Below are 17,057 nucleotides of genomic sequence, written 5' to 3'. Positions count from 1 at the left end.
GAATCGTTCACAATAAGATCAATAACATACATTTAAAAAAATAGAAAAGTGAATTTATATTTCATGACGATTTTAAGATTTACGCATTCCAATTTCACAACAAAATTCCATCAACTGTGTCATTTTTTTTTTTTAAATGTAATTAATAAAACTTTAAATATTTATTTATTTTTGTTTGTTAGAAATTATTCTGTTTGATGGAATTTTGTTTTGAAATAGAAATTGCGTAAATCTTAGTGTCGTCTTTTATTTGGTGCAGGACAATTAAAATACACTTTAGAAAAAAGATTTAATCATTTCAATTTCATAACAAAATTCCATCAAATTAAATTGAGTTATCTTTAATAAAATAAAATAAATACATATTTTAAGTGTTATTTAATTTTGTTAAACATAATTCACAGTTCAATTCAATGGAATTTTGTAATGAAAGTGAAATGCGTAAAACTTAAAAATAGTCATATATTTTTTGGAACGGAGAAGTAGAGTTTACAATTCTGACATTTATATATATATATATATATATATATATATATATATATATATATCTTTGATATGCTACAATTGCTTGTTTTTAAAAAAATATGTATAGTCCGGCAGGGAACACACACACACAAATCATTTTAAGATTTAAGCATTTAAATTTACAACAAAATTCCAGTTAATTGAATAGAAAATATAAAATATCTATATATTACATTTTGTATTAATTTTATTTAGTTTAAAATGACACCATTCAATTTAATGTTAGAGTTTTGTTATGAAACTGAAATGCATAAATCTTAAAAATAGGTAAAAATATTTATTTGAGTGCACTGTGTGTGTGTGTATGTGTGTGTGTGTGTGTGTGTATGTGTGTGTGTGTGTGTGTGTGTGTGTGTGTGTGTGTGTGTGTATATAGATGCAGATTCTTCCACAACACTGTCCTGAAGGAGTGGTATTCCACAAAATTCTCAATTTGGCCGGGAACATCAGTGCAAAAGCGACCTTCCGTTGATGTAAGAGATTCTTGCATTCCTTGAATCGATCACGTTCCTCTCTTGTCGAATTCACAAAGTCTGGGAACAATAAAATGTTGTGGTTCTTCCAAGAAAGCCTTCCTTTACTCCTCGCCTCGCGTAACACAAGATATTTATCGGATTATCTCAGAAACTTGGCCAGAATTGATCGGGGCATGTCTCCCTCAGCGGATCGCCAGCTTATGGCCTGTTATGTCGAGCAGACTCGGAAAGAGCCCGTCCAGGAATTCCACCATATTCCGACTCTCTTCTCCCACGGGAATTCCAACGATTCGGACGTTATTCCACCGGTTACGATTCTCAATGTCTTCTAACTTTTCTCAGACGCACTCCAAATCTGCCTTCGTCGCTAGCGGATTAGCAGCTAATTCCCTCTCTGATGACTCCAGATAATCGATCCGTTTCTCAACATCCGCCACTCTTGTAACCATCTCAGTGAATTTCATCTCCATGGCAGTGATCGACAACGACCTTATTGTCACCGAAGTTCCTTCACCTCACCGGCCAAATCGACTCCTGGGCATGCGGCCTGCTGCTCGGGGGCTTCAGCCTGAGCACGTAAGTGTCTTTTAATGTGTCCAGAGCCAGAGGATGATGAATTCTTTGACATTTTGTCTTCCTGGAACAGTTAAAAATCAGGGTGTACTCTCACGCTTATGAGGTCTCGACTGGGTCCAAAGACCACAAGATCAATGATCCAACTCTTTTGGACTGAATGAAAAAATAACAATGAAAAAAGACTCGAGCTATGAGCATTTGTTTATTACACAAATAACAACTTTGAGTTGTGAAAAGACACTAGTAACATCATGATAAGACAAACGTGGAGTATAAATATATAGCTTTGAACTTCATAAGTCCTTCGTAACGTTACAACTTGGAGTGGAAAACCAAGGCGTGACTTCAACGTGGTGTCATAGAATCACGTAACTATACCTACATTGTTGCTAAATTATTTTTAGTTGCTCGTTGTGCATATCACGGCAGTTTCCTGGTGAAATGAACACTAGAAGCGCTACAACAACAAGCAATAGTTTTTCATCTCACATTTGCTTTTTCTGACAGTATCAGTTAGGTTTAGGTTTAGGTTTAGGGTAGGGAGGTCGGTTTTGCTCTTTTAAAACTCGATGAAGCATTAACTCTAAAAACCTCATTTGTTTGGGAGAACGCTTAACTTGCTTTTAGCGCCACACAGTGGACATTTCACCGCAGAGCTGCAGCGGTAGGTGTGCTGAGCCACATAATATAGTTTTTGCCAAAATTTCGCCACAATCACGTAATTCACGCATGAGATCAGAGTACATTTGAGACAAGAGGAACATCATCACACAACACGGACAGAGTGAAAAAAAGTGTACAGATATATTCTGCTAATTCTGGCGTCCCACTTGCCGATTTTTCAGTTTTCAGTGGTCACGGTTAGACAGTTAGCCCCTCCTGAAAAATGCCGTAACTGGTTCCAAAAAGCATCTTTCTCCATTGATCGTAATTCAAAAGTTGCTTTTTCGGACGTTTTGCATTTATTTGCAAGCAAAATATAAATCGCAATTTCCACTGAGATATCACATTCACATTGTCGGCTAGTGAGATGCAGCCTTAAAGGGATAGTTCACCCAAAAATGAAACAATTGTGCTCTGTGATGTCATACAATGTCAGTTTATGGTGACCACCTCTTCAAGCTTCAAAAGATCAATAAAGTATAATTCAGAGGTCTAATAAATTATTCCATGAGACTCATGATTGTTATGAAAGCATACCATAAGATTTGGTGACAAACAAACCAAAATCGAATGTATTATTTAGTACATTGGGGCGTTCAAGCAAAAACTCATTTTGTTTATCTAATAGGTCCTCCACAGCGATAGTGACGACAGAACACAACACAACTGCACCCAAAACAGAGAACAGAACTTGCTGAACATGTCTGAAGAGTTTGTAGTTGAAGAATTGATGCATTTCTATGCCCAGCCTTATTTTTTTGAATCCGTGCCAGTTCACAGCAGACAGAGTTACTATCATGGGTCGTTTACCATCAGGTTAGGACTCCGTGTGACTGTGGCTGCCTGTAGATTTCCAAGTACTATTTTGTGACAGGGCGGAGGGCGGGGCCGGGTCGTGATTATACACAACCGATCCTTTATCAGGCTAATCAAGCCTCAGAGAGGGATAAAGGCCGACTGTGGAAGGTGGTGCGACGAGAGAGAGATCGTTTATGGTCAGCTGACCGTCATGTGTGTGTTTGTGTTGGTGCCAAAACCTGGGAAGGAGGAGGGATATGCTGTAGTGGAGTTCTCACTACTACCGTCCACCCTAATGGAGCAACCGCCAACTGCGGGGGGAGAAGGGGCTCCTAACCGACCGCCTGGTGCGGTTAGGGCCGCTGCTAGGGGCAGGGAGAGACCCCTTCTGTTCCCCGAGAACGCGGCGGGGAGTTCCGTCCGCCAGGGGCTGGAGGACTGCCTCCGATCCGCCTGGGGAGGCATGACTGTCGTCCATTAGCGGATGGAGGAGTGGCCGAGGACCAAGCTACAGCGTAACGGAGAACTGGCGAGGAAGCGTTTTTTTTTTTTCTGCATCTATCTCTCTCTCTCTCTCACTGCCGATCCGCGTTGGCCTTTTCCCTCTCTTTTAAATTTTACAGTGTTTTTTGGGGGGGTACTACACTGTTACAGGAAGTACCCCCCTATTTTAATTATTTCTGTTTCCCTCCCCTTGTCCCCTCCCTCATCCAGGTAGACGGGGATGACCTGCCGGCAGACGGGGCGAAAGGCACGCCCCTCCCCAGGGAAGGGGGGGTTACGTCATGCCGGGGCTCCCCTGCCTGAGAGAACGAGGGAGGAGTGTGGCAGGGCGGAGGGCGGGGTCAGGTCGTGATTATACACACCCGGTCCCTTATCAGGGTAATCAAGCCTCCGAGAGGGATAAAGGCCGACTGCGGAAGGTGGTGCAACGAGAGAGAGATCCTTTACGGTCAGCTGACCGTCATATGTGTGTCGTTTGTTTAATGTTCTCATTAAAGTATTATTTATATTGCCAAGCCGGTTCTCGCCTCCTCCTCGCCCGTTTATATCCTTTTACATCTGTTTAAAAAAAAAATTATTTCATTGAACATTTTCACTAAATAATACATTAGATTTCAGTTTCGCATTAAATCTTATCCTATGATTTCATAACAATCATGAGTCTCATGAATAATTAATTAGACTTCTGAATTATACTTTTGTGTCCTTTTGAAGCTTAAAGAGGTGGTCACCATAAACTGCCATTGTATGACATCACAATTTGTGTTAAGAAAAAGAAAGAAAGTCATATAGGGTTATAACAACACAGGGGTGAGTAAATAATGACTGAATTTTCATTTTTGGGTGAACTATCCCTTTAATCCGACAGAAGACCGAAAAAAGAGAGCTATCCACTCACGACACACACAGGTGAGAAAACATGAACACTTTTTCACGGTTTTCTGGGTTAAAACCAGTCTGAGATGAAACGATCTCCATAACACTGCGATGATATTAGTTCATATAAATCATCAGGTAATGTTTCCACAATGGTTCCTTTAGACACGGTCTTGAATACATGACCCTGCGCTGATGCTTTGGGTTTGAACAGGTGCATGTTCTTGAGTTTAAACGCTGTTTAGGAGCAGCAGTGCTGGTGTGTTTGAGGTCACAGTGAAAGGGGGCGTGTCCGTTTCGTTGTCGTCTGCAGTTTGAATCGATAAGCCGCGCAGACTCTTCACCAGGTGCAAGCTTTTCTGAACGCTGATGCTGTTTGTGCTGTCAGGTTTAACTTCAGCACCCTCTGCCCTTTCACCTGCACACAAACACACATGACTCATGATATCAGGAGCCAGTGAGGTAATGATGCCTTACATTTAGTCACAAAGTGATCGTATGCCTTCAGAAGACATAGAATATACACACGAGTAGCATGGACTAGTTTTGCTATTTATTTAGGTGCTTTTTAAAGCTGTCTTAAAGTCACCATCATCTGTGATTATATGGAAAATAGCATATAATATTGCTCTCACCTCTTTCCTGTTCACAGTCGGGTGACGATGCCCCGCTGCACTCGCTGCGAGGCCCGAGCACGGGGGACACCCGCACAAACCCCTCCAGAGACTCGGAGCCCGGCAGCTGCAACAGATCAGTGTCGACAGGGAGAGGAGGAGAGGAGGCGGATGAAGGGTACGGGACAGAAGAGGAGGGGCATGGGCAGGACAGGCTGAGAGGAGCAGAGGTGGAGCTCATACTGCAGATGGACTGTGTCTCCGGGTCATCCTCTGAAGTGCCGTTGCAACTGTCCTCTTCGAGGTTCACGGACATCACTGTAACACACACACACACACGATGCACACTTACTGTTTGACTTGGTGCAGTTGTGCAGTGTTAATGCTGTTATCTCACTCACTGGATATGCCATCAGACTCCATTTTGAAGTTGGTGATATCATCCGTAGCGGCCCCGTCATCTTCGGCCCCCACCCCTCGGCCCCGGGGCCCCATTGAAGAGTGTCGCCGGCGAGCGTGGATCTCATCTGAGATGGTCTCCAGGTTCCGCAGGGCCGTCCGGTACTCGGCTTTGGCTTGGGCGAGTTTAGTCTGATGCTCGTCCACCCGTCTTTTCAGTTCCTGTATGGGAGGAGGAGAACAAGGAAAAACGGAGAACAGGTCCACATATATTTATTATCAAATTCAGATGAAATATTTATTCGTTTCTGTCCATGCAAAGAAGTTTCTATACCGGATTCTATTCAATAAAAATTCTTTGGAGACTTATTTTATAGTAATAAAGTCTTTTGACTGTTTACACTAACAGCACTTATAACATTAACTATATTAACTTCTGCTGTGTTCATTTGGATGTTGCTTGTGTTATAACGCATTATACACTAAAAAGCCTCATTATACATTTATTATAACTGTTGTCCTGACCTTCGAGACATTTTTGTCTTTTCGATCATTTTGGCTGTGTTTATGCTAACGGCATACATTTACCCAAAGGTGTGTATTTTTTAGGGAATTTTGATATTTCAACCTCAGTTTCTATAATACATCTATAACAAACTGTGTACACACAATAGTCACACTCGGGACCTTCAGGACAGAAATGTCCCCCATTGAAACCCATTAAAACAGAAATATTTGATCCCAGTGCCATTAAAGCATAACATGAATTCTATGATATTATGCTTTCATTCCCGAGCACTGGCATCAAAATTTATATTTTAATATTTTCCACCAGATGGCGCCATTTTTCTCATGTTTATCCTATGGAGCAAATACAAGCTTTTCCCCTATTCACTGTTTGCTGTATTATAGAGACCTGCAGGACAACTGAATAAATGATGCAGCTAAAAGTGTGTGTGTGTGTGTGTGTGTGTGTTGGTATGGATGTCAGAGTGTGTTTTGTATGTGTGTTTTGAGAAATGTGTGTGTGTGTGTGTGTGTGTGTGTGTGTGTGTGTGTGTGTGTGCGCGTATGTGTTTGTGTGTGTGCCTGCGTACAAGTGTGTGTGTGTGAGTGTGTGTGTGTGTTTGTGTGTGCGTGCGTACGAGTGTGTGTGTGTGTTTGTGTGTGCGTGCGTATGAGTGTGAGTTTGTGTGTATATGTGAGTGTGTTTGTGTGTGCGTGCATACGAGTGTGTGTGTGTATGTGAGTATGTGTGTGTGTGTGTGTGTGTGTGTGTGTGTGTGTTGTGTGTGCGTGCGTGCGTACGAGTGTGAGTGTGTATGTGTGTGTGTTGGTATGGATGTCAGTGTATTTTGCATGTGTGTTTTGAGAAATGTGTGCGTGTGTGTGTGTGCGTGCGTACGAGTGTGTGTTTGTGTGTGCGTGCATACGTGTGTGTGTTTGTGTGTGCGTGCGTATGCGTGTGTGTTTGTGTGTTTGTGTGTGCGTGCGTACGAGTGTGAGTGTGTGTGTGTGTGTGTATGTGAGTGTGTGTGTGTGTTTGTATGTGCGTGCATACGAGTGTGAGTGAGTGAGTGAGCGTGTGTGTGTGAGTGAGCGTGTGTGTGTCTGTGTGTGTGTGTTTGTGTGTGCGTGCGTGCGTACGAGTGTGAGTGTGTATGTGTGTGTGCGTACGAGTGTGAGTGTGTATGTGTGTGTGTGTTGGTATGGATGTCAGTGTATTTTGCATGTGTGTTTTGAGAAATGTGTGTGTGTGTGTGTGCACGTGCGTACGTGTGTGTGAGTGTGTGTGTGTTTGTGTGTGCGTGCGTACGAGTGTGAGTGTGTGTGTGTGTGTATGTGAGTGTGTGTGTGTGTTTGTATGTGCGTGCATACGAGTGTGAGTGAGTGAGTGAGTGAGTGAGCGTGTGTGTGTGTGAGTGAGCGTGTGTGTGTGTGTGTGTTTGTGTGTGCGTGCGTGCGTGCGTACGAGTGTGAGTGTGTATGTGTGTGTGTGTGTGTGCGTACGAGTGTGAGTGTGTATGTGTGTTGGTATGGATGTCAGTGTATTTTGCATATGTGTTTTGAGAAATGTGTGTGTGTGTGCACGTGCGTACGTGTGTGTGCGTGCGTACGAGTGTGAGTGTGTGTGTTTGTGTTTGTGTGTGCGTGCATACGTGTGTGTGTGTGTGTATGTGTGTGTGTGTGTGTATGCGTGTGTGTTTGTGTGTGTACGAGTGTGAGTGTGTGTGTGTGTGTATGTGAGTGTGTGTGTGTGTGTTTGTGTGTGCGTGCGTACGAGTGTGAGTGTGTGTGTGTGTATGTGAGTGTGTGTGTTTGTATGTGCGTGCATACAAGTCTGAGTGTGAGTGAGTGTGAGTGAGTGTGAGTGAGTGTGAGTGAGCGTGTGTGTGTGTGTGTGTGTGTGTGTGTGTGTGTGTGTGTGTGTGTGTGTGTGTGTGTGTGTGTAAAAAACAACAGAAATATTATATTTATATGTATTTTTTTATCTGACACTGCACAAAAAGTAATAATGCATCAAAATCAGTGTTGTTGCTAATCACCGACATGTCCCAGACTGTGATAATCCAAATAAAAAAATTCCCCTTAGAATTTAGTATATGGAAAATATATATATATATATATATATATATATATATTTATAAAAACCAACAGTGGCATTATATAATCAAACTGGCATTTAAAATGTTAAAATCCTGAAAATAAATGACTATTTGGTAGTTATGATCAGAACTGATGTTGGTTAAAAACAATTACTCACTGAAAGTGGAAAATAATATTAATATATAATATTATTATGGAGACATTTTTGTCCTCTAAGTAACTTTTTAACATTTATGCACAAGGTTTAAGAAATAAAATCAAAAATTAAAAATTGTCGTACCTCCAGTTGTAGATAATATTTTGCCTTCAATTCAAAGTATGGCCTGCAGAGGGAGAGAGAGAGACAGATTTGAAACAATGTGACACTGCAAGAATCTCCATGGCAACAACAGAACTGTGGTAGAATAACATCAGTCTGTATACAGAGCATAAATACATCTGGAACACATTAGAGGCGCCTCACACTGAACTACATTACCATACACAACCCCACTGACACAGAGCTGGGGCCCAGGGTGGGGCAAAAAAACAAAGATATTTCTCTCTTCTAGAAAACTCTACTGAGCCATTTTTGGTCCTGTATTTCAGTCCTACATTGTTTCCATAAGAGAGGAAAATTGTAGTGAGATTTCTTAAGGAAAGTGACATTTATTCCAGAATGTTCTCATGTTCGAAATGCATTAAATGACTAGTTCATTCAAAAATGTCAATTCAGTCATTGTTTACTCACCCGTGTGTTGTTATAACCCTATATGACTTCCTTTCTTTTTCTTAAGACAAAGGGAGAAATAGTGCATAAATGTTGTGCTCAGTGATGTCATATAATGGCAGTTTATAGTGAGCACCTCTTCAAGCTACAAAAGAACACAAAAGTATCATTCAGAGAGAGCAAGAGTTGACGCAACCCCTTTGTGACATTGGGGCGTTCAAGCAAAAACTCATTTTGTTTATCTAAAAACAGATCCTAAATACGACAACACAGCTGCACACAAAACAAATAACTCACTAAACATGTCTGAACAAATGTATGCATTTCTATACCCAGCCTTATTTTTGGGGTTTTTGGACCGGTGCCTGTTCACAGCAGACAGATTTGATTGAGCTGATCCATGGAGCGATTGGATAGAATGTGTACCGTCGCTCGTCACTGTTGGTTAGGACAAAAACTCTGTTTAACATAGAAAATATACCTTTTATCGCGTGTCGTTTGGCGAAAGTTTAGTACATGGCGTGACTGTGGCTGCCTGTAGCCTCCTCTATGTTTCTGTTTGATTTCTGAGTAATAAGGCTGGGCATAGAAATGCATACATTTCTTGACTACAAACTCTTCAGACATGTTTAGTAGCTTCTGTTCTGTGTTTTGTGTGCAGGTGTGTTGTGTTCTGTTGTTGCTATCACTGTGGAGGACCTGTTTTTAGATAAACAAAACTGATTTTCGCTTGAACGCCCCAGTGTCGTTGTGTCAACTGTTGCCCTCATGCCTTATCATGAACACGCACAGGAGATCAACGGTCGGTGAACATTTTCACTAAATAATACATTCGATTTCAGTTTGTTTCGCACCAAATCTCATCGGGTGTTTTCATAACAATCATCGAGTCTCATGAATAATAATTAATTAGACTTCTGAATTATACTTTTGTGTCCTTTTGAAGCTTGAAGAGGTGGTCACCGTAAACTGCCATTGTATGACATCACTGAGCACAATTTATTTTTCACAATTTAAGTAAATAATGACTGAAATATCATTTTTGGGTGAACTATCCCTTTAATATCAGTGTTCTAGCAATCTTTAAATGTACTGAAACTCTCTGTAAGTTTTAGCAAGCTACTTTAATAATACCACATCCGGTTTACCTTTACCGGCATTGTTACCGGCTTATCAATTGCGTGCAAGTGTGCATGACTGTTAACGTTTTGACATCGAAGACAAAGAATAACTTGATTATTTCAAATCTCATAGTTCTCTATCGATTCAGTTCACTCGACATTGTTGTAAGCACTATTGGGAAGTCCTTCTAGAAGACCTTGTTGAAACCCTTATACAATCACGTCAATCCTCTGATTGGCTATGGTGTCTGAGCCGTTATATAGGCCTATATCAGTGGGCGCTCAGTCACCATTTCTTCAGAATTTTATTCATTCAAGGGTGCAAACTTCGTCTTGGAACCCTTTCTGCTTCTCTGTTGATATATACACTTACAGCGGACGGAACTTCTCAGCGAGACACGGACAGGACGACTCGACGCTTGTGCTCAGCGCCTGCACAGAGAGGCTCTCCACACGTTCACACTTTTCCCCAGCCAGTAAATCTCCTTTTTAGGAGTTTGTCTAAACTCCGTGAGCATGTGCAAGCCCCTCATGAACGAGTGCGTACAGACCATACTTCTGTGTCTGCCTCAGTTGGAACTGGGGAAGACACTGCCACTGAAGACATTTCAGAGAATGCTGGGTTTTACTGTATGGGGGCAGTATCCGCCGTCATACCGTTAGGTCTGTTATACATGACACCTCTCCAGTACTGGCTCAAGTGACTCGTGACTCATTCCTCATCCCGCCTGGAGCCCCGGGCACATGCGCATTGGTGACTCGCCGCTATCTGGCTGCTCTAGCACCATGGACAGCGGTGGCCTTCTACCAACAGCGTGTTATGCTGGGTCAAATTTTCAGAAGAAAAGTGGGGACCACAGATGCATCCAACACAGGTTGGGGAATGGTGTGCAATGGTCGCCCAACTTTCGGCACCTGGACAGGTGCGAAACGGGCGTGGCACATCAACAGCCTAGAGCTGCTGGCTGTCTTTCTGGCTTTGAGAGCTTTCCATTCCGACATTGTGAATCACCACATTCTGATTCATTCGGACAACACAACAGCAGTGGCGTACATAAATCACCAGGACGGACTCTGATCACCACAATTAATTAGCATGACACAATGCCTCCTCCAATGGAGAGGGCGTAATCTCCTCTAATTGCATGCAACACATGTCCCAGGCCGTCTGAATTTCTGAGTGGATCAGTTGTCACGCCAGGGAGGATTACCAGGGGAATGGAGACTTCATCCTCAGACAGTGATGAGTATTTGGGAAATATTCTACAAAGTCGACCTATTCGCCTCCGCAGAGAACACCTACTGTGCCCTTTGGTCCTCCATGTCCCAAGCCCCGCTGGGCGTGGATGCGCTGGCTCACAAATGGCTGGTGAATCACAAGTATTTGTTTCACCCGGTGCACCTCCTTCATTCTGTCATTAGCAAAGTAAGAGTGGACATGGAAACAGTTCTGTTAATTGCACCGAATGGCCTAATTAGTCCTGGTTTCCGGAGATGATAGAAATACTGGACGGCCCTCAATGGGAAATACCGCTGAGGAGAAACCTTCTCTCTCAAGCACAAAGCACGATTTGACACCCCCAGCCAGAGCTGTGGAAGCCTACATGTGTGGCCTCTGAACGGAGCACAGCGGATGAGCCACAATTGGCTCAGTCAGTGTCTAACACCATTTTACAGGCTAGAGCACCATCCATGAGATGCCTCTATGCACTTAAATGGTGCGTGTTTGCAAGTTGGTGCTCTTCACGTGGTAAAGATCCGGTGAATTGCCCCATAGCTGAGATTTTGACATTCCTTCAAGAGTGGCTGGACGCTGGTCTTACCCTGTCAACACTCAAGGTTTATGTAGCGATTATCTCAGCATTCCACACCCTGAAGGCTGGCTCATTGATAGGCAAACATAATCTGGAGTGAGGCGTTTGAACCCCCCTCATCCTGCTGTGGTGCCAACTTGAGACTTAAATTTGGTGATGAAGGCACTCATAAACTACCCGTTCGAGCAATTGGAATCTGTTATGTTGAGGATGCTTTCCTTAAAGACCACACTCCAATTGGCTTTGGCCTCATTTAAATGGGTGGGTGACTTGCAGGCACTGTTGACTGACAGCTCATGCCTGGAGTTTGGTCCAGATCTGTCAAAAGCCACTATTAAACCTAGAAAAGGCTACATGCCTAAAGTTTTATCAATGCCCTTCAGGGCTCAGGTGGTTTGTTTGCAAGCCTTCTTTCCCCACCATTTAATTCAGATGAAGATCAATCTATGCATATCTTATGCATTGCATACCTACACTCACCTAAAGGATTATTAGGAACACCTGTTCAATTTCTCATTAATGCAATTATCTAATCAACCAATTACATGGCAGTTGCTTCAATGCATTTAGGGGTGTGGTCCTGGTCAAGACAATCTCCTGAACTCCAAACTGAATGTCAGAATGGGAAAGAAAGGTGATTTAAGCAATTTTAAGTGTGGCATGGTTGTTGGTGCCAGACAGTATTTCACAATCTGCTCAGTTACTGCGATTTTCACGCACAACCATTTCTATGGTTTACAAAGAATGGTGTGAAAAGGGAAAAACATCCAGTATGCGGCAGTCCTGTGGGCGAAAATGCCTTGTTGATGCTAGAGGTCAGAGGAGAATGGGCCGACTGATTCGAGCTGATAGAAGAGCAACTTTGACTGAAATAACCACTAGGTATGCAGCAAAGCATTTGTGAAGCCACAACACGCACAACCTTGAGGCGGATGGGCTACAACAGCAGAAGACCCCACCGGGTACCACTCATCTCCACTACAAATAGGAAAAAGAGGCTACAATTTGCAAGAGCTCACCAAAATTGGACAGTTGAAGACTGGAAAAATGTTGCCTGGTCTGATGAGTCTCGATTTCTGTTGAGACATTAAGATGGTAGAGTCAGAATTTGGCGTAAACAGAATGAGAACATGGATCCATCATGCCTTGTTACCACTGTGCAGGCTGGTGGTGGTGGTGTAATGGTGTGGGGGATGTTTTCTTGGCACACTTTAGGCCCCTTAGTGCCAATTGGGCATCGTTTAAATGCCACGGCCTACCTGAGCATTGTTTCTGACCATGTCCATCCCTTTATGGCCACCATGTACCCATCCTCTGATGGCTACTTCCAGCAGGATAATGCACCATGTCACAAAGCTCGAATCATTTCAAATTGGTTTCTTGAACATGACAATGAGTTCACTGTACTAAAATGGCCCCCACAGTCACCAGATCTCAACCCAATAGAGCATCTTTGGGATGTGGTGGAACGGGAGCTTCATGCCCTGGATGTGCATCCCACAAATCTCCATCAACTGCAAGATGCTATCCTATCAATATGGGCCAACATTTCTAAAGAATGCTTTCAGCACCTTGTTGAATCAATGCCACGTAGAATTAAGGCAGTTCTGAAGGCGAAAGGGGGTCAAACACAGTATTAGTATGTGTTCCTAATAATCCTTTAGGTGAGTGTATGTAGAGTGCACCCATCAGTTTAGGCTGTCGGATCAGCTCTTCATTTGTTATGGAGGATGCACAAAAGGAATGTCCATCTCAAAACAAAGGCTCTCCCACTGGATCGTTTATGTGATCGCTCTCGCTTATGTATCACAGGGCACGAATTGCCCTATTGGTGTCCAAGCGTATTCAACCAGAGGCATGGCCTCTTCAGGATGGTCCTCACAAAACACGTTTGCAAGATTTTATAACCTGGATTCATGAGGTTCGCAGTAAGTTCATATGTGTGAATGATTGATTGATTGATTGATTGATTGATTGATTAAGTCTCACCTGGACTTGTTAATAGTTCGTTTGAGCTTTTTCTCCAGTTGTCTCATGTGGCTGATGGCGCCGTTGTATTTGGCCGCTGTTTCCCTGTGATCGATTTCACTGTGTGTTCTGCTTTGCTCCGCCTCCATCACCTCGAAGAGCCAATCAGAGCAATTCAGCCAAAATCAAGATCTCCTCACAAATGAGTTCACATTAAAAAAAATTTATTGTTGTCTACAACAGAATTAACGTATCTGTAGCATAGCTATGGTCAGTTTTATTAGGTCTGGTGATGTGTCTCACCCTCTGGGTGGCATGGTTGAGCATCTCTTGCCAGGCCGAGTCAAACTGTCTGCTGTCCTCCTCCAGCAGACGTTCTTCAGCCAACGCAATGGTTTCCTTCGCTGCCCGGAGGATCTCAATGGACCTCTGGTACTCCTGCGTGGCTCTCTGTGCATCCACCTGAGCCTGAGAGATAGAAACAGAAGATGATTTAGGACATTTTCTTCAATGTGGACTCCATTCAGAACAGCTTACAGTGTTATGAAAGCAATTCAGCTTAATTTGCATATGTGAACTGCTATTTATGACATAATTTCACAATTACAGTGAAATGCATATCTCATTGCTGCTTGGCTTTACAGAAATTACCTTTGGCAAGCAAATTACATTCTTCCCATATCCTGCAATACTTCCGAGCTAGGCAGAAGCAGTGTGTGCATGTTAAACCTTTGTAGTTATAACAAAGACACAAAACATGACAGCCCAAAAAAACATTTTTGGGCTGTCTTCTCTAGCTACAGTGGGAAACAGGAGCACCTAGTATTTACAGTGTGTGGCAGGGCGGAGGGTCGGGTCGTGGTTCTGCACACCCGGTCCCTTATCAGGCTAATCAATCCTCCAAGAGGGATAAAGGCCGACTGTGGAGGATTGTGCGGGAGAGAGAGATAGTTCACGGACATCTCTCGGTTTATAATTAAACTAATATTTATATCGTCAAGCCGGTTCTCGCCTCCTCCTTTCCATTGAACTATGTTACACTGGTGCCGAAATCTGGGAAGGAGGAGGGATACGCCGTAGTAGAGTTCTCGCCACTAACGTCCACCCCAACGGAGCAGCCACGGCCATCTGCCGGGGGACGAGCGTGGAGGGGCTCGCTGCCGACCGCCTAGAGTGTAAGAACCGCTGTCAGGGGCGGAGGAGACCCCTTATGTTCCCCAAGAACGCGGTGGGCGTTCTGTCCGCCAGGGGCTGGAGGACTGCCTCCGATCCACCTGGAGAGGTGTGGCTGTCATCCGTTAGAGGGTGGAGGAGTGGCCGAGGAACAAGCTACGGCGTATTGGAGAATTGGCAAGTAAGTGTTTTTTTTTTTCATCTCTCTCTCCTCTCTCTCTCACTGCCACTCCACGTTGGCCTTTTCCCTCCCGTTTAAATTTTACAGTGTTTTTTTGGGGGGTACTACACTGTTACAGGAAGTACCCCCCATTTTTATTATTTCTGTTTCCCATCCCTCATCCAGGTGGACGGCTATGACCTGCCGGCAGACGGGGCTTAGGGCACGCCCTCGTGGTTCTACACATCCGGTCTCTTATCAGGCTAATCAAGCCTCCGAGAGGGATAAAGGCCGACTGCGGAGGATGGTGCGACAGAGAGAGATTGTTTACGTACATGTCCGTCGTGTGTGTTTGTCTTTTGTTTCAGTTTATAATTAAAATATTATTTATGTCGACAAGCCGGTTCTCGCCTCCTCCTTTCCATTGAACTACGTTACACAGTGGTACCAGGGTTTCCAACTATTCGCCATGCAAATATGGTGTGCTTGAGCATTTTTAAACAGGACAGTTGGTGACCATAGATGGTGCTCTTGTTGATGGTGCAAATATGCCGTGATTCAAAGCCAAATAATACAATGTGTAAAGGTGCTGCCTTCAAGTCTTCCAGGGAAGCTACCGCTTATAAGTTCAGAACTCATAATTACAACGTGATGTGCTTTAATGCAAGAAAACTAAGATCAAATGTTTGTTTTCCATTGTAAGTGCCTCACTGTAACCTACATTTTTGCTATTTTTAAATAAAGGGGGAACAAGTCGAAATACATTTTGGTGGTTATGCCACAAATTCGTTCGATTGATCTTAACTCGTATTGAACCCAGAATATTAGTTCAATTCCAGAGTTTCCCCAATAGTAATTACAATTTTGTGGTGGCCTTCATGTGAGCTGATCTCGTATTCCTACATGATTAAATGGCAGCAAGACTGGAGAGTGGAGTAGAAGTGAATTCTGTTTGGATCAACCAATGAAACCAATAGATAACATACATCAGACTCATAACAACTAAAATGCACTTTATTTACACTGGCAGCCAAAAGTTTGGAGTAATGTACAGATTGTGCTCTTAAGGAAAGAAATTGGTACTTTTATTCACCAAAGTGGCATTCAACTGATCACACTGTATATTCAGGACATTAATAATGTGAATAATTACTATTACAATACACTTCTTAAACTACTTCAAAGTGTTCTCATCATAAATCCTCCACGTGCAGCAATGACAGTTTTGCAGATCCTTGTTATTCTAGTGGTCAGTTTGTCCAGATGCTCAGGTGACCTTTCACCCCACACTTCCTGTATCACTTGCCATAGATGTGACTGTCTTGTCGGGCACTTCTCACACACCTTACAGTCTAACTGATCCCACAAAAGCTCAATGGGGTTAAGATCCATAACACTCTTTTCCAATTATCTGTTGTCCAATGTCTGTGTTTCTTTGCCCACTCGAACCTTTTCTTTTTGTTTTTCTGTTTCAAAAGTGTCTTTTTCTTTGCAGTTCTTCCCATAAGTCCTCCTGAGTCTTCTCTTTACTGTTGTACATGAAACTGGTGTTGAGCGGGTAGAATTCAATGAAGCTGTCAGCGGAGGACATGTGAGGCGTCTATTTCTCAAACTAGAGACTCTGATGTACTTCTCCTCTTGTTTAGTTGTACATCTGGTCTTCCACATCTCTTTCTGTCCTTGTTAGAGACAGTTGTGCTTTGTCTTTGAAGACTGTAGTGACACCTTTGTATGTAATCTGCAGTTTTTGGGCAATTTCAAGCATTGTATCGCCTTCATTCCTCAAAACAATGATTGACTGAAGAGTTTCTAGAGAGAGCTTGGCATGGCAAAGTTTATTTTTTTGCCATTTTTGTCCTAATATTGACTTTAAGACATGCCAGTCTATTGTATACTGTTGCAACTCAAATACAAACTCAAAGACAATGTTCAGCTTCATTTAATGATGCAAATATCTTTCAGCTGTGTTTGATATAATGGCAAGTATTTTCTAGTATCAAATGATCAATTTATCATGATTACTCAAGAATCAGGTGTTGGAGTGATGCTGTTGTCTAGATTTGATCAAAAATGA

The 17,057-nt window shown here is 42.9% G+C and overlaps 2 protein-coding genes across 3 annotated transcripts in view; one reads left to right on the top strand and one right to left on the bottom strand.

Annotated features, from left to right (window-relative positions):
* The window catches only part of LOC127619784 (serine/threonine-protein phosphatase 6 regulatory ankyrin repeat subunit A-like), a 42,397-nt gene extending 37,183 nt beyond the window's left edge, over positions 1-5,214 (top strand). Inside the window, exon 28 of the mRNA XM_052092766.1 lies at positions 5,071-5,214. Within this exon, the coding sequence (XP_051948726.1) occupies positions 5,071-5,078 (8 nt within the window). The 3' untranslated portion in view covers positions 5,079-5,214. The remainder of the gene's footprint in view (positions 1-5,070) is intronic.
* The window catches only part of LOC127619793 (SH3 domain-binding protein 5-like), a 36,447-nt gene continuing 21,156 nt past the window's right edge, over positions 1,767-17,057 (bottom strand). For both annotated transcript variants that reach the window (XM_052092783.1, XM_052092784.1), the window contains 6 exons: positions 13,954-14,118; positions 13,672-13,802; positions 8,319-8,361; positions 5,434-5,653; positions 5,054-5,350; positions 1,767-4,836 (listed from right to left, as the gene is read on the bottom strand). In XM_052092783.1, coding sequence (XP_051948743.1) covers positions 4,649-4,836; positions 5,054-5,350; positions 5,434-5,653; positions 8,319-8,361; positions 13,672-13,802; positions 13,954-14,118 — 1,044 coding nt within the window. In that variant the 3' untranslated portion in view covers positions 1,767-4,648. The remainder of the gene's footprint in view (positions 4,837-5,053; positions 5,351-5,433; positions 5,654-8,318; positions 8,362-13,671; positions 13,803-13,953; positions 14,119-17,057) is intronic.

Source organism: Xyrauchen texanus, chromosome 26 (assembly GCF_025860055.1).
Source record: "Xyrauchen texanus isolate HMW12.3.18 chromosome 26, RBS_HiC_50CHRs, whole genome shotgun sequence".
Classification (NCBI taxonomy): Eukaryota; Metazoa; Chordata; class Actinopteri; order Cypriniformes; family Catostomidae; genus Xyrauchen; species Xyrauchen texanus.
The sequence above is the reverse complement of the archived record's forward strand: the minus strand, read 5'-3'. Positions and strand labels throughout refer to the sequence as shown.